Source organism: Trichosurus vulpecula, chromosome 4 (assembly GCF_011100635.1).
Source record: "Trichosurus vulpecula isolate mTriVul1 chromosome 4, mTriVul1.pri, whole genome shotgun sequence".
In the NCBI taxonomy this organism is placed as follows: Eukaryota; Metazoa; Chordata; class Mammalia; order Diprotodontia; family Phalangeridae; genus Trichosurus; species Trichosurus vulpecula.
This window is the reverse complement of record NC_050576.1, coordinates 17,982,077-18,006,645: the sequence shown is the minus strand read 5'-3', so window position 1 is coordinate 18,006,645 and position 24,569 is coordinate 17,982,077. Positions and strand designations below refer to the sequence as shown.

At 44.9% G+C, this 24,569-nt stretch overlaps 1 protein-coding gene across 2 annotated transcripts in view; it reads left to right on the top strand.

Annotated features, from left to right (window-relative positions):
- NFIA (nuclear factor I A) overlaps positions 1 to 24,569 on the top strand; it is a 463,777-nt gene that overhangs the window by 352,903 nt on the left and 86,305 nt on the right. For both annotated transcript variants that reach the window (XM_036754715.1, XM_036754716.1), the window contains exon 7: positions 14,325 to 14,453. In XM_036754715.1, coding sequence (XP_036610610.1) covers positions 14,325 to 14,453 — 129 coding nt within the window. The remainder of the gene's footprint in view (positions 1 to 14,324; positions 14,454 to 24,569) is intronic.

The following is a 24,569-nucleotide window of genomic DNA, read 5'->3' as shown; positions in this document are numbered from 1 at the left end:
AAGTGGTCATCCAGCCTCACCCTCCAGGCTTCTAGTGAGAGTGAACTCGCTACCTCACAAGGCAATCTACTCAACTTCAGGAAAGGTGCTGTTTAGCACCTCTTTGAATGCCTTCAGTAGTAAGGAGCTCACTGTCCCCTATGAAAAACCATTCTCTTTTCAGACAGCTCTAGCTTCTTGGAGTGTATTTAGGTGAAACCTGCCTCCCTTTCCCTTCTTCCTTTGGTCCTAGTTTTCCCCTCAAGAGGAGAGAGTCATACAGCACATCTTATCCCTTCTTTATACATAATAGCCCTTTAGATACTTGAAGACAGTCATCATGGTGCCCTGGGTCTTCTCTTCTCCAGATCAAATGTCTCCTAGTTCTTCTAATTGAGCAGTCAGTCAAGCAACAAACATTTATTAAGCACCTACTCTGTACCAGGCATGGTGCTAAGTGTTAGGGATACAACCCCTGACCTCAAGGATCTTCCATTCTATTATTGATCTTACTCACTTGGGTGCTTAATGTTTCCATTAACCTCAGCACTATCACCAAATCATGGAATTTTAAAGTTGGAAAGGACCTCATTGACCATCTAACTCAGCACATGTCTAGTACACACTATTGGCTGACTGACTTAATGAAAGGAATTCCAGTTCTATAATAGGAACCAAGTGGGGGTCCATCCAGTCTCTACTTGCAGATCTCCCACCACTTTCTGAGGTAGCCCAGTCCATCATTAATAATTCTGGTTGTTAGACTGTGTGGCCTAGATGCATTCCAGGTGGTCAGGACACCATTGTCCTTTCTACATAAGACGGGTAAGATCTAAAGATGGAAGTTATTGAGCCCAACCCTCTCATTTTATAGATCTTATAAAAATCTTTTATAGATAAGGATACTGAGACCAAGGAGGTTGTAACTTAACCAAGGTCATAGAGCTCATGAGGATTCAAACCCAGGTCCTCTGACTCCAAGGAAGCCTTCCTTTTATGTTATATCATGTTAAACTCCCAAAGTCTGTCTTTGGATTTCAGCTACTGTCCCATTTTCCCTCCTGAGAAACACTGAGCCCATCTCCATTTATTGAATCCATGGCCCATCCCAAGGCTTTGCAGCGGTCCCTTTCCTTGGGTTTGACATGACTATAAGGAGACAGTACCAGCCCCATCTCACCAGTAACTGGATTAGCCTGTTGGGAAGTTTCTCTACAATGATTGGAACCCTCATTTCATTCCAGAAGATGTGTGAAAGTGAGACTGAAGTGCTAACTCATGTCTGTAAGGAAAATGTCAACTAGGAACAATTTTTAGTTTAAACCATCCCTAAACTTTATGGTTTGGGCAAAGTAGCCAAAAAATGCCTTTGTGTGAATTGGAAACTCACTGAATCATAGGTTTATAACTAGGAGAGGCCCTGAAGAGCATCTGGTTCAACTCCCCTCATTTTACAGATGAGGGGACAAAGATCCAGAAGGCTGAGAAGAAGCAAGGTGGGAACTGAACTGGATTCCTCTGACTTCCACCCCTGGTCCCTGTCTCCATTGCCTCAGGCTGAATCCTGAAAAGCAAGATAGAAAGAGGACTACACAGGGAGTGAAGAAACTTGGATTGGTGTCCTGGTTCATCTGCTCTTCTCCTCTAGGGCTCCTCTGTAGAAGGAGGGAGACAAGATGATCCCCAAGCTCAGAACGAAGAGCCCTGAGTGTGAGCAGCCGAGAGGCAGATCTCTGGAGAGAAGGGAAATAAAATTTCACAGAGTTATTTAAAATGGCACAGAGTTGCCTTGGAAGGGAGTGACTTCTCCTTTCCTGGAAGTCTTCAATCAGAGGCTTGTGGGGAGTATGATAAAGGGAATTCCTTTTCCCACATCACTAGTTGGCCTCTGAGTACCTCCCAGCTACAAAGTTCCAGGAGCCCAGAAGCTGAGATTCAGCAAGCATTTCTTATGTACCTGCTGTGTGCCAGGCACTATGCTAGGCATTGAGGAGAGAAAAACAAAAGAAAAAAAAAACAGCCCTGCCCTCAGGAAACTTAGGTTCTACTGAGGAGATACAGACACAGATAACTAAATCTAAAACATATAAAAAGTAACAGTGATAACTGCTGTTAACAATAAGGTAACTAGGTAGCACTCTGAAGCTTACAGAGTAATTTACCAGGGCGGTCTCAGTTGATCCTCACAACAACCCTGGGAGGTGGGTGCTCTTAACTAAAATTATGATGCCTTAAAGGTCACAGAGCACTTTACAGATATTCTCATTTGATCCTTATAACAACACGGAGCAATCGGTGCTATTATCTCTTCCATTTTACAAATAAGGAAACTAAGTCAGGGGTTGAGTGACTTACCTAGCGTGACACAGCTAGTAAGTGTCTGAGAGCAGATTTGAACTCAGATCTTCCTGATTTCAGGTCTAGCTACCTGAATAAAAAGTGATTTTAATGGAGGACTGGGGGATTGCTTATAGCTGGGGAATCAGGAAAAGTGCCATGTAAGAGACAGCATTGGAGCCAAATCAGAAATGGCCTTAGGAGTCCCAAAAAGTGGAGGTGAAGAGGGAGGATATTCCAGGCACAAGGCACTGTGCATGGGGCTCGGCACCTTCGGGACTAGTGTGTCTCCCAGAGCAAAACTGTATAGACCGTGTGGGCTTCATTGAGAGAAGAAATGTTGCCAGGCACTTACCCTTGGGGTCAGAGAAGTTATCTTTAATAAAATACTTCCACACATGAAGGCGGGTAAGAAAACAGCATGGTTTTTACTAATTGCACTCATAAGTAAACTGACCTATCATTACATTGTCACGAAGAGTGACGTTGAGCAGAGACACCCTGCTAATCCTGAGCAGATAAGTATTTAACGTAATTAGACAGACACTGTCTCTTTGTTGCTCGGTGCATTAATCACCAGGAAAAGTCCAACTTTCCCTGAGATGGGTTTTTTCCCTCTTTTTGATATGTCATTGTTGTGAGAAAACCACTTATTTTGTCAAGATATTGTACTTGGGAAAATGACAAACGCAGCTATGAGATGTAATAAGATCTTTCGCAGCTTGATTTCCAGACTGGCAGCTGGGAGGGCTGTGTCAGCAAGCTTTTGACAATCGAGAAGCGGGCATTCATTAAGTACCTACTATGTGCCAAATACTGGGCTAGGCCCTGGAGATGCAATTACCAAAGTGAAACAGACCTTCCCTTCAAGGAACTTCCATCCTGCCAGGGGGCTGCGGCAGGGTCGTTGATGTGTCAGTACTGGATATATCCACAGTAACACACAGCAACACCAGGGCATCTTCATGGGCTGCCCCCTACCCATGTGTGCAAAGCTGTCCCTCCTCATCCTGCCTCCTGGCTTTCTTCAAGCCCCAGCCAAAATACCCCCTTCTGCAGGAAACCTTTCCTCCCCCAGCCCCCAAAGTCCCTCTGTTAATTATCTCCTATTTATCCTCTATCTTGTTTTTACACATTTCTTTACATGTTGTCTCCCCATTAAACTGGAAGTTCCTTGAGGGCAGGACTGTCTTTTGTCTTGCTGTGTGTCTCCAGCACAGTGCAAGGCACACAGTAAGTGCTTAATAAATGTTTACTGGCTGACAATCATGAGGTGAGGCATTACAGTAGGGAGAATTAGGAAATTCGTCTTGATTGATGAGTAAAGCTTGAAATGAGCCTTGAAGGGTGAACTAGAGATTCCAAGAATCAAAGGGGTGAGAATTCCAGACATAGGGTAATGGCATGGAGGTGGTAGATAGAATGTTGTGTATGGGCAACAAACAAGTTAGTTAGACTGGGAACATAGAATGTGGGAAGAGAAGTAATGGGCAATCAACCTGGAAAAGCTGGCTGGCTTATGAAAGACTTTCCATGCCAAACAGGGCTGCTGCCTGTTGCCTTGGGTTCAAATCCTGTGTCTCGCTGTAAAATAAAAGTCTTGCTCTTTGCCTCCCAGGATACAGTTTTCCAGAGATTTCATGACTCTAGATGGTACCCAGAGTTTCTTTCATTAAATCAGAAAGAAGGAAGGGGAAAGAGAGTTAGAGAATAAGATAGAAAGAGACAGAGAGAAGGAGGAAGCAAGAGACAGAAACAGAAAGGAGAAAGGGAGAAAGACAAAGAGTCAGAGGGAGAGAGAGGGAGGAGAGAAAAGGAAGGGGAAAGAGAGAGAGGGAGAGGGATGGAAGAGAGAGAAATAGACACAGACAGAGAAGCTAAGATAGAGGGAATTAGAGAGAGGAGGAGTGAGAGAGAGACAGACAGACGCAGAGACAGAATGAAATGAGAAACTTAGGGGGAACAAGAGAAAAGAGGGAGGGAGGGAAGGAAGGGGAGAGAGGGGAGGAGGGAGGGGAGAGAGAGAGGAGGGGGAGAGAGAGAAAAAAACAAAGGGAAGGAGAGGGAGGGAGGGCTTGAGGGCGGGAAAGAGAAAGGGAGGGAGAAAAGAAGGAAGAGAGACCTATTTTTGTGAAACATCTCACGTTGAAATGATGAAATATGTTGCCCCCTTCCAGCTTTCACGGGCACTGCCTCCTTTTGAAATTAATTTGCTTGTGGCAGGGGCTCTGACCTGCCATGTCATTATAAAGTGCCTTCAATGTGGATCACTGCACAACTGTATCTTCCTACTTTCCCTGTGACTCGAAGGCCTTTGAAGGAAAAGAATGGAGTTTATTGAGGGATGCCGGGCCGACTTCACTAGGTAACAGGTGGAGGTCATGGTGGTTTATTTGCGGGGAAGAACATCGTGCAGAGATGAGAAATCAAAAGCTCCACCGTAATAAGGTTTCGGAGGAAAATGCTGACAGCGCCCAGTGTTGATTCCAGCTGACAGAACCTTTTCTAGTGATCATTACTTGATTTCACAGTTGAAGCAATTTTAAGAGGCTTAAAATTATATTTTTCTCCTCTCCACAATGTTTCAATCAGTTTCTAATTTTTACTTGAAATAAAGTTAGGGCACTCGTGGAGTGTCGAAGTCCTGTCTGGCCTCCTCGTTAAAGCCTGATGTGATTCGAGTCCACCCAGCCTTACACAGCTTTGCCCTGAGACCTCTTCTCTTCTGGCTTCAATATCCCAGTGGATTTGATAACCTCCTTGCTTTGAATCCTGTATTATTAACATTCAATCAATGCAAACTCACTTTGATTAATTTCCCTCGGTTGGCCCCATGATCTCACTATTGGAACAGATCTCAACCCACCCATCTCATTTTCTCATCTGGGGGACTCTCCTCCCTATCTTCCCATAGACACTCTAGAAGGGTGCACCCACTGTCCTAGGAGTCTTCCTGTACAGCTCCTGGCGCTCATTGGATGTCAGTGCAGTACATGAGCCATCCATGATTTATCCCTCCAGATATTTGATCATCTTCTTTCTCATTTTCATGCTAAATACACATAGTCTTCAAGTTTCATCACCTGGATAAGCCAGCTACTTAACAAATTTGATTTTTCATGTTTTGCCTGAAACATTAGTAAATATATCTATATTACCTCCAAAGGCAGAAACTAACGATTCACAAATGTAGTGGTAATGATGTTTGTGGAATAACTGGGATGGTCAATTAGAGGCAGCCATGGAGCCAGGAAAAGCTGCCTCTGACACATGCTGACTTTGTGACTCTGGGCAAGTCACTTCATTGCTTAGTGTCCTCACATAAAATTGCCATCTGAATCTAATCAACAAAATATTTACTGGGCACTTGAAGGTCTCTAGTCATGGTACAAGTTAGGTGTTGGGTGTCATCCATGGTTTCCCAGTAATTTTACCCTCAGGGGCTTTCTGTGAATTGACCCTTCCTCAATCGTATCTAAATCCATAGGAACAAATTTGGAGGTCTTGGGTTTCCTCAGCCCCTCCCAGGGTTATCTGTCATGAAAATGCAGGTATATTCACTCTAGCCATGCCACTGGAATTTCTGTGTGTGCCCTGAAAGCAGAGGCAGAAGATTTTCCCCATTAGCACAGAGACCCAGTTTTTGCTAGGAAAAAAGTTGGACCCCATTGGAAAACTTTTCATCTCTCTTCTTCTGAATAATCTACACCCTTCTTGTTTCCAAATCATCCTTTCAAAACCTAAAGAAGCCATAGGTGTCACAAGGCCCTTTCAGTCACTCAGAGCTTATTTATAGGACCTTAACATTGGAGGGGTAGGGGGAGACTTTTAGACATGCACTAAGTAGTGGTAGTGGACACAAAAACTTTGGACCCCAGGTTAAGTCTCATTTTGTTCTTACCATCCTCAAAATGATTTTAAAACGTTTTCATGCTGTAGCCAAGGTCAAGCTGAATATCTTACTCCTTTACTTTTAGCACTTGAGGCTATTAGTCACTGCCATTAGAATAAATAACATTAGGATACATGGTGTTTTTGCATCATTGGGAATAAGAAACCTCAATGGGTGTGGTTGATGAATGAGACCATTTACATCTTACCAGAACGTCCTTCTCTTTTAAGCTTCTATACACAAAGAATCATAGAATTGTTCCAGAATGGTCACCATCATCACCTCGACCTAAGACCATTGGCTGTGGTCTTTCGAGGGATCTGCTGGGAATGTTATATGACAGCCAATAAAACAAGCTAATGCGATCATGGCCTACATTGGGGAAGGTCTAGAGGCCAGGACTAACTAAAGAAGGTACGGTCCTTCTGTTCTCTGCCCTTGTCAGAAATAGCTGGTGTGTTGTATTCAGTTCTAGGTGACAGTTTATGGAAGACTTTGATAAAGTACAGAGGAGGAGGGCAGCCTGCTTGGTAAAGGCCTTGAGTTGATATAAAGATTGATAGAAGGAGCTGAGGGTGTTAATGTGGAAAGGAGAGGGCTCATGCAGGATATGAGAAGGTATCAGGTGAAAGAGTATGCTGTGGAGAAAGGGTTTGACCCCCGGAGTCAGAACCAGGAGTAATGTGTGGCTATTGCAGTAGGGCAGAACTAGGCTTGAAATCAGGAAAAACTTTGCATTAGAGCCGGCCCAAAGAGGGTCAGGGTTCCCTTCCCTGGAGGTCTTCAAGCAAAGGGTGGCTGACCACTCTTCATGTGTGCTGAAAATGAATATAGTCATTCACTTCTAGGTTGGATTGTACACAGAGATGTTCTCGTCCAGCCCTGAAAGTCTGTAATTCTTTGATTGCTGTGTAGAGGAATCCTGCCTCTGAGACTTAATAGCCTTGTGACCTTTGACAAGTCAGCTAAATACTCTGAGCCTCAGCTTTTTCATCTGTAAAGTGGGAATAGTCATACTCACATAACCTAACTCATGGGATTGCTAGTCCTAGTCAGCAAGCGCTTATCCCCAAGTCGCTCAGCTAATTTTCATGTGTCATAGAATCTGGGTCCTTCACCACCCTGGTTACTCTCCTGCAAAGTCAGGGCCACAATTCGAACCCAGTTCCTCCAAATCTAGATTTAGTACCCTTTCCATTCATATCCTCAGGCCCAAGAAGTGCTCTGGTCTGGTCTACCCTCTGGTGCCACCTCTCAGGCTCCCTCCAGGACGCTTACTGGCATCTCCACCTGAGCTTAGAATCCTCAGTCATGCAGTGAGAGGCACATCATGGTATCCGGGCAAACAACCTAGGCCTGAAGTCAGGAGACCTGGATTCGAGCCCTCCTCTTGACTCTCGCTAGCCCCAAATGGTTAGCTTCAGTAAGCTGGGCCTATTATTCAAAGGGAGCTGTTGGTGGACGGCTGACTGTCTTCCCTTAATCTCTTTGCCTCTCTCCTTCCAGGGAGAACTTTTGGCCAGTGAGGCTCCTTAGGGGCCCTCACCAATGGGGACAATCAGATCCTCTTCTCATCCAGCTGTAGCCATTGCTAAATATACCCATTCTTCAACATGGTGGTTGATACAGCCTCAGTCCTTAGAGAAGTGAGATAGGCACGCAGAGCATCAATCCCAGCCTCTGGTCACTGTGCCCTGCTGATGTGCTGGGTTGTACAGTGATCATAATGAGAGCGAAATCTTACATTTGAATACCATTGGCACCTTTTTAAAACATTCTCCTACCCTGGCAAGAACCTTGCCTTAGAATCAGGAAGAGGATAATGAACAAGAAGATGAAGTCATCCTTCCCAGGTTAGGAGGCTTGACTTAGCATAGACAGGGCCAGCCTGGCTCTCTGACACAAGCTAGCTTTGTAACACGGCGCTGCCACCCAGACTCTCCGGACTCCGTTCCCTTGGCCCTCAAAAACATCTGTCTTTATAGCTTTTTGGAATCCTGGTTCAGACCCTCAGGACTCCCGGAATCATAGAGGTAGAACTAAAGGGACCTCATGGCCCCTTTACTCCTAAGATGGATGGCCCCTTCATTTGACAAATGAGGAAACTGAGGCCCAGGGCATAGAGGTGACTTACTGACTTGTGACTTGCCCCTGAATAAATCATTTAAATCAATTTAATTAAATGTAATAAAAATATATATTATAGATAATTAATAATGAAATTAAATCGGTTTAAATCCTTTAAACGCCCCCATCGTCACTTTTCTCGTCTGTAAAGTCAGACCAATTCTTGCACTACTTCCCAAGGAGCTTTGTACACTTTAAAGCAACAAGGACACGGGGCTTCTCGACATTGTGGCCGCCGTTGTTGTTCTTACTACCGTTCACCTTATTCAGTGACCTTGTGCAAGTCACTTGCGCTGTCTGGGCCTCGTTCTCTCTATCCAGAAGACCAGAAGTTGAACTAACAGAGACTACAGACTCCAAGACCTCTCATCACTTCCAGCGCCGTGACCCTCAGTTTCTGGGAGACGCTGTTCCCTCCTCAGTGGAATGGTAGCAGCGGTGATGATGAGGGGAACCATAGTGATGATTGTAACAGTAAGAACCGCCCTAGAGAGATAATTGAACAAGCATTTATTTAGCACCTACTGTGCACTAGGGCCTGGGGCTATAAATATAATAAATGAACCAGAGTTTACATTCCAATTAAAATCAGACAATGGGACTTTCAGTCAACTTTTCACCGTCTCTTGTCCTTGTCCTGGTTTCCACGCTCACAGATGGAAGAGATCTCAGAGGCCTGGCTCTCATCCTTCCTATCCCATATCCTCCCAATAACCCCCCCTCTCCCTTTCCCCTATGGCATCACACCCTTTCCCCTGCTCCCATCTCGCTCTTTCTCCTGCGTCCCACCCCTTCATCTGGTTTGTAAGCTGTAAAGTGCCCAGAAGACGCGAGCGATTGTCATTTTCCTTGGATTCCTGACACCGCCAGGCTCAGGCCCCAAACCCTCAGCAGCATCATTGTGGGCCTCAGCATCGAGCTTCAAAGTCAGACAAAAACGCAAGCATCACTGTTTTTGCCCAGGGTCCTTTCTTGAGCCCAGAGTGAAAATTATAGTCAGTGGAGTTATGGTGCGTGGCTCAGGAACTTTGAAGGAAGTTGGGCGTGCTAGTTAAATCTTCTTGGTGGCGACTTGAATTACGTGACCAGCACTTAGACAGCGGACAAGACAAGGTCTTGCCGACCTCAGCAGCATTTCCCAGGGTAATTTTCACAGCAGAATGAGTTTTTGAAGGATTTCTTCAACATCTTCAGTACTAACGGGATTTTTTCCCCATTTTTATTCACCATACAGCATTCCTCGCCATGGCCACCACCTGTGGGAAATAATTGTATTTTACCGTGATCAGTTTAAAGGCAGTCCCTCTGCCCATTCATATCTTAGCTCTTCTGACTCTCTAAAAATAGGCCCCTTTCACTATCCAACAAAGAGTCGGGCTCCCCTTTCTTGTCATCCCCAGGGAACTTTCTTCAAGACTTAGCTGTGGAATTGTTGTTATAAAAATTTGGAAGTTTTCTTCATTTGGGGGCTGCAGTTAATTACTGGTGTGGGTTGGATTTTTTCTATTTCTTTTTTATTTCTTAGTCACAGCTGTGACTCACTCGGTTCCGCGTGGGGCTGTGGGAAGCTGTTAACTAAAGACAGCTTTAAATCATGGTAGGGGGATTGGCTGAAAAGAAATGCCAACTGTGAAGATTCAGAATGGTGTGGGTAGGAGTAGAGGGAGGGCTCAGGGGAGGGCATTGGGATCATTCTGCTTTTTGTGTCTTTGAGAGACAAATGTGGTTTAGGGGACAGTGAGCTTGACATGGGATAAGCAGATACCTGGGTTCAAATCCTGCCTTGTACACTGACAAGTGACTTTGGTTACCTCCTGAAGCCCAGGAATGTCAATCTGATGGTTGATCAGGGGATAAAAACACAACACCTAAGGAAAACTTTGACCCTATAATGTCACTTCGACTCCTATAAAATGCTCTGATTTTTTTATATATTTAACTTAGAAATTATGCCTCTCATTGACTCTGTAGGAAAAGGTTCATGAGTTTGGTTGTGATCTTTGTAAAACTTTGAAAGGCAACATGGTGACATGGACAGAGGTGGCCTTGGAGTCAGGAAGACCGGCCCCTGACACATATTGACTGTGTGACCCTGGGAAGGTCACTTAACTTCCCAAGGGTCTAGGTGAGGCTCTGAGCTTCAGAGAAGGTGCCAGCCTGCACTGGGAAAGGGAGTTTCCCTATCTCATTAAAATCCCTGGTCCAGCCCTCATTGTATCCTTTTGGGTAGATGGTGAGTTAGTCTTACCTTTTTGCACATAAGGACACCCAGGATATGAAAGGTTAAATGACCCTTGTGGTCATCTAGCTTTCTAAGTCCTGACTCCCAAACCAGAATTCTTCCCATTCATGAAATTGCTTCTCCTACTACGCCAAGGTCCTGGAAGTGAGCTCAGGTCTGGACACTGCCACCTGCAAATCACTTCATATATCTGATTCTCAGTTTCCTCTGCTATAAAGTAGGGATGGTGACAGTTACACTGCCTACCTCCCAAGACTGTTTGAAAGAAGACAGTTTGTGAAATTGAAAATGCCTTAAGTTTGAGCTAAGGTGGGAAACAACCTTAAGGAGGAGCGTATGGCCAGCAGCCACATATGCTGCAGAAGGTCCAGGCTGGTGCACACAGAGAAAAAGTCATTAGATTTCAAAGGAGGTCATTTGATTTATTCTAGATAAACATTCCAGTCAAGTGATGGTGACAGAAGCTGTGATGGCTGGTGTAGGGGGAAGAATAGGGCAGCTAGGTGGCGCCATAGTGGATAGAACACTGGGTCTAGAGTCAGGAAGACCTGAGTTCAAATATGGCCTTAGACACTGACTAGCTGTGTGTTCTTGGGCAAGTCACTTCGTCCCACTTGCCTCAGTTTCCTCATCTGTAAAATGAGCTGGAAAAGGAATGGCAAACCACTCCAGTGTCTTTGCCAAGAAAACCCCAAATGCGTGGGCAGGGGGGTCCACAAAGAGTCGGACACAACTGAAACTGAACTATAATGGGGGAATGAGTACTGTTTTTGAAGTCAAAGGACCTGGGTTCAAATCATGGTTCTACTATTTACTTGTATGACCTAGGACTCAGAGCAACTCCCTAAGACTATAAGTCATAAAGAAAGTGCTAACCGACATTGATAAAGTGAATTTTCCTCTGCTAATGAATCCTCATCTTTCTGTAAAATGCATGATTTTTAAGACAATATGGTGAAGAGGATGAGGCTCAACCTTGGAGTCATGAAGACAAGGGTATAAGTAGGGCCTTTCTCACATACTGACTGTGTGACCCTGGGTCAATAACCCTTCACCTTCTGCCCAATTCTCAAAGGCTGTAAATTATGAGCACTTGCCAATTGGCATCATCGTAGGATGTTTTTTGTTGTTGTGGAGTCACTTCAGTCATGTCTGACTCTTCGTGACCCCGTTTGGGGTTTTCTTGGCAAAGATACTGGAGGGATTGGCCATTTCCTTCTCCAGCTCATTTTACATATGAGGAAACTGAGACCACCAGGCTTAAGTGACTTACCCAGGGTCACACAGCTAGTAAGCATCTGAGGCAGGATTTGAACTCAGGAAGATGAGTCTTCTGGATTCCAAACCCAGTGCTCTGTGCACTATGGCGCCACCTGAGTGTTTCCCACACCAGTGAAATCACAGGTAGAGACAAAACAATCAGTGTGCCCGTTTTTAATTATTGAGATATCATGAAGCAGGCCCTTCAATTATCCAGACATGCTTTGTGAAATTTCTCTGTTTTTGCACGATTAGTCCACACGATTTTTGCAACATGGAGCTGATTTTTAATGGGCAGAATAATGAATGGAAGCCCAATTGTGATTAAAAATTATACTTAAGTTTCATGTTCTCTTGCTGTCAACACATGATCTAAAGTAGACTAGCCTTTTTAATTTTGAGCCCATAAAATGAGACTATATCAAACAAATTAACCAGGAACGACGGGCCCAAGGCAGGTTCTAATGAATTGAGTGGCTCATTTACATCTTAGATGATGTTTTGTCCTACATATTTTGAGGAATATTTAAAATCGTTTCCCTAATACATTCCAATGAAGATGCCTCAGGATAGGAGATGATCACAGTTACAGTTATGTCACCAAGCATACACCACACTTCTGCAGGTGCTGCCTTTCATTTTAGACATAACCATTCTGTGCTGAGTCAAACCAGGAAGCAACGTCACTTTTTCAGAACACGGTTGTGGAGTGACCCCACTATTTAGACGTTAAATCTGACTGACAGTGGATTTTAAGGAGAGTATTGTTTTTTAAATTTCACTGATAAATTTGTGCATCAGAATCCCATTATGAATTTATATTCCATTTTTTAAATGCAGATCTTTAATTTCTATTGGTAACTCCCAACAAAGGGCAGCTAGGTAATACAGGACATAGAACGAACACAGGGCCTGAAGTCAGGAAGACTCGTCTTCCCGAGTTCAAATCTGGCCTCGAACACTTACTGGCTGTGTGATCCTGGGCAAGTCACTTAACCCTGTTTGCCTCAGTTTCCTCATCTGTAAAATGCCCTGGAGAAGGAAATGGCAAACCACTCCAGTATGGGGTTTTCTGAACTGAACAAAATGTCACAGTGAAAGGTTTCCTTCTCCCAATACAGATTTGCATTTGTTTGTCACTTTTAATCTCATAGACTCACCAGAGACACTAAATGATTTGCCCAGGGTCAAGCAACCAAAAGTAGGATTTGAACCAAGGACCTCCTTTCTTTGTGGCCACCTCTCCGTCCATTATCCCACCTTCCTTTTTATAGTCGAACATATGTGTGTTCTCTTGTGATGTTGGAGATCTCTTCTTTGGAGACATATCTTGTAACCTAAAGGCATCCAGAGGGAGCTCAGAGAGAGTGAGGTGGGGATGGAATTCTGCCCCTTAAAACATAGGCAAAGGTTCATTATTTGCTTGATTCTTTCTGAGAAAACCTGTGGGCAGAGCACTTGAGGAGAGCCGTGTCTTCCACCTCTGCCTCTGTGACTCTCACATCAGAGACTGTAGCCCAGCTAGAATCTACTCAGAAGTGACCCCTCAACAGGGATGGGATTCCTCCGACATACTGACTTTGAGGTAGAGGGCCCCCAGGGGGTTGGGGCCACATTCTGGGTCCCCAAGATAAAGTGACTTTCCTGGATTATACAGGATAATGTGTGCAAATGAAATCCTACATAGAAAGTTCTTTGCAAGCCTCTGCAGATGTCAACTACTACCATTTCCTAGTCCATCCACCTCACCCTCTGGATATAAAAAGGACCAGAGTCTCGGAGACATTCATTGCCTTGCCCAAGCGTCACATTATTGTTAGTAAGGCTCCAAGCCAGGATTTGCACCCAACTTCCCAGCCTCCAAATCCAGAGTTCTTTCCATATTCCCACAGCACGGAGGTACAGAGCTCATCATGATGGCTTCCGTGGGGCCTGGAAAAATCTTGGAGAACATAAAAAATCAAATACAAATTTTTATTTGAATAGTTTTAATTAACAGTGACCAGCAAGTGTTGGTCCTAGAAAGCTCAGAGAGCTATAGTGGAAAGCATATGGAGGTTGCGGGAAGGGGGAACAGTCAGGAACTAGATCTAGTACCAAGGCACACTGACTGCTCGCTAGGTGTGTGATTTGGGGCTCTCTAGGCCTCCATTTTCCCCATAAAATCATGCAGTTGGACCAGCTGACTTGCCCAGTCCCTTCCAGCTCAGAACTTAAAACCCCATGGGCTCTCTGGCCCTCAGTTTCCTATTCTGTAAAATGAGTAAGGGGACAGGTGACCCCTTCAGGTCCCTTCCAGCTGTTAATCTATGATTCTTAGCTCCAAAGCCCCATGACTAAGCACCAAGCTTCCATTTGCTGCCATGTTCAATCTGATTTGTCCATCCACTTTTCTCGGGCTACTCCTCCAGCCTCTTCCCCACTGCATTAGCCCGTCAGTCCATGACCTCGCCTTATTAAATCGAACTTATCGATCATTCTTGCCAGGCATGCCGTCGCCAACCACACTAAAGAAGTCAGAGAAGTCTGGTTTCAGCAGCCCCTCACCGTCGCAGACCTCCTCCCTGGGAACGGCATTCACACAGCATCATCGGCCTGTCATTACAGGACCCAGAGGTGAGGCTTTCCCCGGGGGACCCACCCTCACTTGTGTGGAGGCAGACACCCATGCCTCAGGACCCAGGGATCAGCATGAGGGTCGATGGAAAGCCATCAGCAGAGGTCTTATTAAACAGTGCTCCTATGCCTTAGTCCTTAGGGACCACTGGGTCATTTCAGCAACACAAAGATAGGATTGGTTTCCCATGCTTGGGTCATTCCAAAGGTAAGAATGTATTTCAGAAAATGGGGTCCAGGCTGTTGGTGGTGGGACTTTTGCAGAGAAATGCGCTGTGGGAAGAGAGCAAGAGTGAGAAAGGGTGGTAGAATACATATTGAATAAAAAACCAAGGAAAGGATTCCTCGGTGCCCACAGTTAAATGGTGGGCACCCTCGTGAGATGTAATGGCTTTTACCTGCTTTCTTCCTGATGGGTTACTCTCTTTTGCCACCAAATGCTTTCCAGTCCTCTTTCCCCCAAATCCTCATCTCAATATTCATTATTTTGTATGAGCAGCACAAAGCTTTTCTTGCTCCCTGCTTCCTTCTGAAATGGTAGATGGCTTGTCTGGTTCTCATTGTAGAATTTCCATCCTTGGGGTCTTGTGTGCTTTTAGAGCTGATTATTAAAATGTGTCCACAACGAGCATGATTTGTATTTTGCTCTAAGGTCACGCTCCTAGCCTCCAGCAAATGTCAGCAAGTCACTTAATTTGAACATAGTGCAAGAGGAAAATGTACGCTTAGTTTGTTTAAGAAGGGAGATGATGGTTTTCTTTAGTGTAGGTGGGTATTTGGACTCAACTGGTATCCCAAAACACATGTGGGAAAATGATGTTCTCATCTTCTTAGAGTTATGTCTTGGGACGTTGGCCTTTCCTTTTCTTGATTTCTCATGGATCCCTATCTTATTTCCACAATCCATGGCCCTTTTCTAAAACTGCATATCTTTCTAGATCAGAGATGCTTAACCTTTTTTGTATCATGGGTCTCTCTTGGACCCTTTCTCAGAATCATGTTTTTAAATTATTGAAGGAAATGCTCAATTTCAGTTAGAGTTTAGTGAAAACAAGGATGTAGAGTTTTTTCCTCTTCAAGTTCATAGATTCCCTGAAGTCTGGCCACAGTAGACCCAAGGCTACCTTTGATCAGTCCTACAGGAAACTTAACAGATCAGCAGAATGGCACCATAAAAAGTCAGGGATGCTCTCAGAGTTAGGATGGAGCCTGGGGGTCTTTGAGTCTGTCCCATGACTGGAAGAGCACCCCTTCTATGACATAGCCAGCCGGAGATCAGCATTCCTAGGAAATCCGGAACAGTTCCTAGGGAAGCAGGATGATGTCATTACTTAAAGAAGGATTACTGGGGCCATTGGGAGAATAGGAATAGTTGATCTCAAATCGAAAAGCATGGGCAGTCATCATAGAACCACAGCCTCTGAGAGCCGAAGGATCCTCAGGAGTGATCTCGTCCAACCCAGACCCAAATGAGAATCCACCCTGCCAAACCTCCAACAAGTGGTCATCCAGCTCTTCCTTGAAGATGTTCAGTGAGAGGAAGCCCCCCACTTCCCCAGGCAGCCGATTCATTCACTTCTGGATGGCTCTGATTGTTAGGAAGTTTTCATTTCATCCGACCAAAATTCTGCCTCTGCAACAAGTTTGGAGAAATCAAGCTGGAGAAAGACATTGCATCTAATTTCCTTAAGAAAAAGGCCAATCAGCATTTGGCTGTTGTGAGAAACCTTATCTTTAATATTGCTGGTTGATCTGTTGATCCGTTGATCAGACTGACTTTCGTTCTCTGCTTCCAGTGATCTGCTGATTAGTGGGAAAAGCACCATTGTTCAATATGTTGCTTTGCAATGCAGTCAGGGATGCTTGCAGTGTTAACCAGGGTTTGTTTTATTATCCCTCAAATCTGTCTAACAGTGGCTCTGAATAGGGCTTATATCCATGGGACAGCAAGGTATACTAGATGGAGCCCTGGACCAGGAGCCAAAAGAGATGAACTCCAATCCAGAATTTGCCACCAACTCATTGTGTGACCTTGGGAAACTCATTCATCTTTCTTCATCTCCGAGATTAGGACATTGGACTAAATGGTCTTTAAAGATTCTTCTCATTCAAAAATTCTGACACTACAGAGTAGGCCTTGTTGTGGGTGAAATTTCACAAAAAGATAGACTGAGGCACGTATTCATTCTCATACCTCCAAGGAAAAGCAGAAGATGGTCTAGGGTAAGAAGCAGCATAGTAATAATGGAAAGCATATTGTATTTGGAGTCAGGCCCTGCCTTTGCTTCATGCTACCCGTGTGATCTCCTGATGTGGCCCATTCCATGTTCAGATAGTTTGGTTAGAACGATGGTTGATTGTTTTCCTGAAATTAAGCCTCATTCCACCTCCTCACAACTTCTACAGTGATTCTGCCTTCTGGGATCGAACAGAATGTGGCTAATCCCTCTTGCATTTCGACATCCCTTTAAATGCTTGAAGTTTACCATCATCGCCACTACAATTACCCAGCAAAGTAACCAAAAACTTACCCAATTTTAGCACCAGATCTGTAACTCTGTACTTATCCCAGTTCCAATAAATTTGGTACTGTTTAGATACCACCTAATAGTCTTAAGTGAAAAGAAAGGGGCGGTACTTGAGTTGGGTCTTGAAGGATGAGGAGGATTTGAATTTGGCTCAACGATTCACTTAGCATTAATTAAGGCTGTAGTGTGTGCCAGGCACTGTGCCGGGTGACAGTGATGCCAAGACAAAACCAACAAGGCCCTACCTTAAGGAGCCCCATTCTGCAGTAGGATGGGAGTGGGGAGGGATATATACCTAGATAATTAAGTGCCAAATACCTGCGGAGGAAATGAAAGAAAAGGAATGGCGAATGGCGTGATGGAGAAATGGTTTGCTTAGGAAGAGATGCCTCTGATGAGACTGGAATGGAGGTGGGAAGTGGGATTACTGTAGGGGGAGACAGGAATGGAAGGCATCCAGGATAGGCAGGGCAGCCTGTCTGCAATGGCACGGAGATGGGAAATGTAATATCAAAAACAGGGAACACAAAGCAGAGGCTGAAGGAAAAGTGGTGTGTCATCAATATCCAGTGAGTCCGGAGCCAGATTGGCCTCCAAATGCCCGACAAGAGAGTTCGCATTTTATGTTAGTTGTTGGTATAACTTATCGATATCGTAGGCAGGATTTGAACCCAGCTCTTCTTACTTGGAGTCCAACCTACTATGCCACAGTCACCTCTTTATAATAATACATAAATCGTTATATTTGTGGCCATATTGGGTCTATTCTTTTGAAACAAAATCCATGGTCTTCCAAGACCACACCCAGTGCCATCTTGGCAGAAACCAGTTCCAGACATTCAATACTCAGGTTTTTCAGAGTCTGTGCCACCACAACCACTTCCCTCCTTCTACCCTAGAGGGAGGGAGGTAGGGTCTGACAGTTCCTGGAGCAACTCAGCTGTGGATTTCTGCAACTTGGAGAGATCATTTAACCTTCTGGCCTCAGTTTCCCTGCCTGCACTCTGGGGATAAGACTGTGCCTCATCTGGCTCTGTACGGTCCAGGTTAGTTAATGTTGGTGAGGCACTTCCAACTTGAAAGGGATTGAAATGAGAAATAAGTGTCCCCATCCAGGCATGCAGGCCTCATACATTATAGACAATTACCATGCACTTTAAGCTAATGGTGGGCTGAGCTTCCAAACACTGGACTTGACTGATGCTAAAAATTTCAGTCACAGTCAAGTATTTAATTATGACAATTCTTTATTTGTGGTAATTGGAGATTATTCTTGCTTTTCTCCCTCCCTCCCTGCAACTTTCCCTTTCCTGAGCTATAAAATCCTATAATGTTTAGAAGAAACAAGGATGATTTAGAGGCAGCTGTGGACTGACCACAGGGCTCAGAGCCGGAAAACCCTTGCATGAGCCCTGCTTCTCCCACCTCCTCTTGGAATGACTGTGGGCAAGTACAGGGGTCCAGACATCTCACCTGTGATAGGAAAGTGACAACCTGAGAGCTGCCTCCCTTGCTGGGAATTTGTGAAGACAGCACCCAATAAATGTCATCAAGGGGCTAGATCTTTGAATGACACTTCAGAGAATTACCTGAAGTGCTCAGAGATGCACTGACCTTCATTCAAGGTCAAGTAGGTTTAGCTTCGGCTACAGAATTGGAGTCACCTGAATAGTAAGGAATGTGTGTAAAAAATAAGTGGTAATAATATGATAGTAAAAAAAAGCAATAATAAATAGTGAAGGCAGTCTTGGTACAGTGGGAAGGTCTAGGAATCTGTAGTTAGATGATCTGGGTTCAATTCCTGTCTTAGCTCTGTGACTTCTGGCACAAGTCACTTCCAAAAAGTAAGTCCCTGCCTGTGTATTTCAGAAAGAGGAGACTTGGTCTGGAGAGCCGTGGGGTGCCTTCCAGCTCTGAATCTGCCAGGGTGGGATCCTTCAGTCCCTTCCTTCTAAGCTTCACTTTCCTTCTTCATTAAATGAGGGGGTTGGAGTTGATGGCCTCTGAGGTCCATTTCACCCCGAAATCTATGATCCCAACAGGGACAAGGACCTAGAATTATGAAACTCATTCCTCAGAGATGACCCAGGACCAGAAGTAGAGAGGAGATGGGGACAGGGGCGGGGAGGGACAGTAACAACCACTGGGAAATTGTTTCCAAAACCTCAACGCCTAAACACGAGTGTAATTAAAATCACCCTTTACCACGTTGCAAAGGGTTTCTCTGTGACATGGGAAATACTTCACAGCGCCAGGCTCAGAATTTGCCTGCTTGCCTGTCCTCAAGTGCCCCACTTCCCTGGGAAGCTTCTTAAATTAATCGGGAGGCCCCCCACCTGGGTGGGGGCTCATAAAAGTGCCTGATGGCTTAGCTTTGTTGCGTGTAACCGTTCAATAATTACCAGATAAAGGCATAAGTAAAAGCTCGATTACACTAATAATTTGTCCTGAGATAGATGGGTAAGACCCCCCACTGGGTTCATTTGTCATCTCCGCAGCCAACTTCTAAAGAGGCCGCCTTTGTGGAGAACTGTGCAGCTATCTCCTCTCAATGAGGAGGACGTGCCGGAGCCCCAAGAGGATAGAGGTGCTTAATCTCTTAAAGAAGCAAGACGGCAAAGTAGAGAGAAGAATGGGGTGACTAGCCGCCTTGGGCACAGGAACCGGGATCCCAACCTCCCTGGGCAAAAAAGTGCTGAACTCCCTCAGCCCTCCAGTGTACCCTACAAAGGCTGGGGTGTTGGAAGGGGGCTGACAATAAGGGAAGAGGGCCTGATGATAAGCAACAACAGTCACTGGCCTCCACAATGGGCTTTTCTTCTTATATTACAGACCAGGGATTTGGGGGTTCATGGAGCCATTTGGCAGACTGGGGAAGCCTGAGGATACTTTCTTAGGACCACATTTTTAAATACCTTAAATAAAACACACAGGATTACAGATATATTGAAATACAGTTATAAAAATATTTAAAAACAAACCCGTGGCCCCCAGGCTGAGTGCCTGCAATAGACTATTGACCCATATTCTTCAGTGGTTGGACGGTTCAGGACAGCCACCAGCATTTGGTGCTCATTATCTCCAGCCAATGACAAGACAAAGTTCTTTATTGACTTTGATACAAGGAAGGAACGAGGGACTGAACTCTGGGCTCGTGAGTGTGTGCTGCTTCAGCGATGGGAGCCACGTGGAAGCGTCAACCCAGGATCTCCAGCCTCTCTTCATGACAGAGCCATAAATCAAGGCCCAAGTTGAGTGAATTAGTGTCGCTGGGACAGCATTTGCGTAGTATCAGCTTACCATCTCTGGCAGAGCAGGCAGGCAGGGGAGTCACTGATATTGGAAGTAAGGATGGGAAGCCAGATGAGAAGGGCAGCGTCCCCAGGAGCTCTGCCTCCCCTGGCCAGAGCTTTGTGTGCCCAGAGCCGGACAGCGTCATGGTGGAGGAGCATCTGTCTGTTTTCTCAGGTTGCCCATTTCCATGCTAGCGTACTCATCACCTTCTTGTGGCTTTTTGTTGTTGCTTTTCTTAAAATAGTTTTTTTTTTCCTGGTGTCCAAAAACTTGAGTACAAGACAATCAAAGGTTGCCAGCCTGTGTTATGGGAGTAGACAGGATTACAGACTGAATCAGAGGGCACAGATGAAAAAGGCACATACTTTGCGTTGGAAGGGACCTCAGATCGTAGATTTAAAGGTAACCTTTCACCTTCAGACCTTAGAGATCCTTAGAAGATATTGTCACATCATCAATTTAGAACTGAAAGAGCCATCTACACCCACCCTTTGGCAGCTATGTTGTGCCAACGGGTCCGGAAGTCAGGAAGACCTGAGTTCAAATCCAGCCTCAGACACTCACTAGCTCTGTGACTCTGGGCAAGTCACTTAACCTCTGTTTGCCTCATTTTCCTCATCTGTAAAACTGGGATGATAATAGCATCCATCTCCAAGGTTGTTGTAAACATCAATTGAGCTAATATTTGTAAATATTTAGTGCAGGTGCTATGTAAACACTTATTCCCTTTCCCCATCTCCTCCCTTAGAGATTCGTGGGTCTGTAGATTTTAAGCCAGAAGTGACCTTAGATGTAGCATAGTAAGTGTCCTGTCAACCAACCAACACTTCCACCATCTTGGACCCCCTCGCTTCCAGCGTGAATCCCCAGGGCTTTCTTTTAGTACTCTCTGTGTATTCCCAGCAGGTAGTTAAGAGAATGCAGCCTGTTTGAGATAACTGCTCATTCATTGCAAGATGGCTGATTGGGAGGAGGTGGGGGTGGAGGTGGGGGTGGTTGAAATACTGTTTTATTTTTCTATGCCTTATCTCTTGTCTCCTATCATCACTGGCATATTACATACAAGTTCAACTTCCCTTCCAGGAACCTGGATCCTGGCCAACTTTGCTTATTAAAAAGTCACTCTTCATATTCCCAATAAACACAGCTGTTGCGTGGTGTTTGAAAGCATTTCCCATCAGCCAGCGTGGAGGCTCAGCCAATTAGTGCGATAATATGGTCAATTTTGAAAATAGGTATCTTCAGGGGGATGCCGGGGTAGGGAGCGCTCTGAGAGCAGTGGTCCACCCACTGTTTTTCGTGCTATCGGAAATTCGAGCCCCTTGGGGACTTTGTCGAGGAAGTAGATGCCTACGTAGTGTTCAGATATTTGTGGTCTTATAAAATAATTCATCGTACCCACCCAGTCGTCATCTTCTCTAGAAGAGAAACACATGCCCCCAAGACAGCGGGATGGAGTAGAAGGCGTTATATAGCTCAACAGTGAAACGATTCAAATCGAGTTGAAATACTACCTGCAAACCTAGGTGATCATGGGGTATCTCCCGAGAGGCAGAATGGACTGTTTCATTTTGAAAACCTCTGTGACCTCACAAGTTACATGGGCCTCAGTTTCCTTATTTGTTAAATAAGGGACTTGCAGAGAGGACCCACTGAGGTCTTGCCTGGTTTATTGTCCTAACCTACTTTTTCTCCCAGGGCTTGGTTTGTTGTTGGGGTTTTTTTCAATTATTTTAAATAAAATCTGTTCTCCATCTCCCATTCCTGTGTCTCTGCTTAGGCCGAAACTTCCATGCCTGGGAGACATTCTCTCCTCACCTTCACCCCTTCAAATTGCTAGGTTCTTTCAAAGCTCAGCTTTACATGAGGACTGATTCCCCAGCCTTCTTATGTCTCCTCCCTGAAATCACCTTGTGTCTATGTGGTACTGGCAATATTTCCTCCAAGAGAGTGTAAGCTCCTTGAAGTCAGGGATAATTTCATTTTGTCTTCATATCCCCAGTACCTAACACAGTACCTGACGCAAAGTAGGAGCTTGAAGATTACTGTGTGTTTAGTTTATTTTTTAAAATAAATAATTTAGAATTAGAAGTATTGTGGCTTAGCTGATAAAGAAGACTCATCTCAAAGGGAGCTCAACATTCTCAAAGGGGAAAAGGGAGGGCATTCTAGGCATGGGGGACAGCTTGTTCAAAGGCATAGTAGCTGGAGATGGGATGCCAGATTCAAGGAAGAGCAAGCAAAAATAGGCCAGTTTGACATGAATGTTTATGTTAAGGGGAGTAATGTGCAACAAAACCAAGAGAAATAGACTAAGGCCCGACTGTGAAGAGCTTTAAATACAAAAGTGAGACATGGGTATTTTATTCCAGAGGTTACTGAAGGTGAAGAGCCCCCACCGGTGGGAGCACATTATTATGCTTGTAGTATGTACTGAATAAATGTTTATGGAATGGAGTCATGACAGTACAAAGAAGAGATCAGAAATTCTATGAAGTTTCACAAAATGAAGGATTGGAGGCCATGTTTCGTATTTGCAAAGGGAAGGATCATAAGTTCATAGGTTTAAAACTAGAAGGAATCTTGAAAGCGCCAATCTAGGGGTGTGCTGAAGCCAGCTCAAACCAGCTTGCAAGAGCCAGTTGTTAAATTTTCTTCTTTTTTTGGAGGGGGGAAGCCAGGGCAATTGGGGTTCAGGGACTTGCCCAAGGTCACACAGCTAGTAAGTGTGTCAAGTGTCTGAGGCCAGATTTGAACTCAGGTCCTCCTGACTCCACGACCCGTGCTCTACTCACTTCGCCACCTAGCTGCCCCAGTTGTCAAATTTTCAATGAGAACTTTTACACTTTGGAAATTGGCAAATGCCCCAAATTAAGTCTTCACTTATTGCTTTGTTGACTGTCTAGACTTAAGATGTACCAAATGTTAATGATCCAGATTGAACAAAAGTGCATCACATGTACATGTCTTTCTGGAGAGCCGGTTATTAAATATTTACCAGTATAGCCTCAGTCCAATCCCCTCATTTTGCAAATGCTGGAGCACAGAGAGGTTAAGCCCCCTGCCCAGGGTCACGTAGCTAAGAAGTGTCTGAGATAGAATTTGAAACCACATCTTCCTGATTCCAAGTCCAGCATTCTCCATGATCTCTATCATGAAATACCACCTTAAGAGCGCCCCACACCTGAAGAAGGATTCAGATGTGTCCTTCACTGTTTTGCCGACAACATTTCTCCAGATCCTCCTGGTGAAGGTCTGCAGGCCAATGCCAGAAATTAATAGCTAAAGTGAAAAGAATCCAAGCCCCTGCCCAATGCGTGTGAATCCACAGTAGCTCGGGGAGGAGGCAATTAGAGGCACGTCAGGGTGACCCAGATGAATATACTCCATTTTTGTAAGGGAGAATGCAGGAGGGTTGTGAGGAGGCATAGGAAAGGAGCTTGGGAAACGGGGCTGGCAACTGTAAAGATAAGAAGCTGGGGGGTAGCAGGGATTTGTGTTTTCTCTCTCTCTCCCTGTCTCTCGGTCTCTCTCCCTCTCTCTCTTTCTCTCTCTCTCCTCCCTTTTTAGGTTTTCATTTCAATATTTCAAGGATACACATTCATTAGTGGGGATTCTCCCTCCACCAATGTGGATTGCGACCCCTGCGTGAATGGATAGAAAGACATTTATTTATTAAGCTCCTTATGGGAGCCAAGCACTGTATTAAATGTTGGATGTACAAATGGGAAAGCAAGATAGGCCCCGTCCTCAAGGAACTTCCATTCAAATGGTTAGCCAAAGAAGAGAGTTCAATGTGGAGAGTTATAGGAATGCTGACTTTTAATAGAAGAAGAAAGAGGAGGGAGAAGAAAGGAAGGAAGATAGTGATGATGATGATGATGGTGGTGGTGGTGATGATGGTGATGATGATGGTGGTGGTGGTGATGATGATGATGATGATGGTGGTGGTGATGATGATGATGGTGGTGATGATGATGGTGGTGGTAATGATGATGATGGTGGTAGTGGTGGTGATGATGATGGTGGTGATGATGATGATGGTGGTGGTGATGATGATGATGGTGGTGGTGATGATGATGATGATGGTGATGATGATGGTGGTGGTGGTGGTGATGATGATGATGATGGTGGTGGTGGTGGTGATGATGATGGTGGTGGTGGTGATGATGATGGTGATGATGGTGGTGGTGGTGGTGATGATGGTGATGATGATGATGGTGGTGGTGGTGATGATGGTGGTGATGGTGATGATGGTGGTGGTGATGATGATGGTGATGATGATGATGGTGGT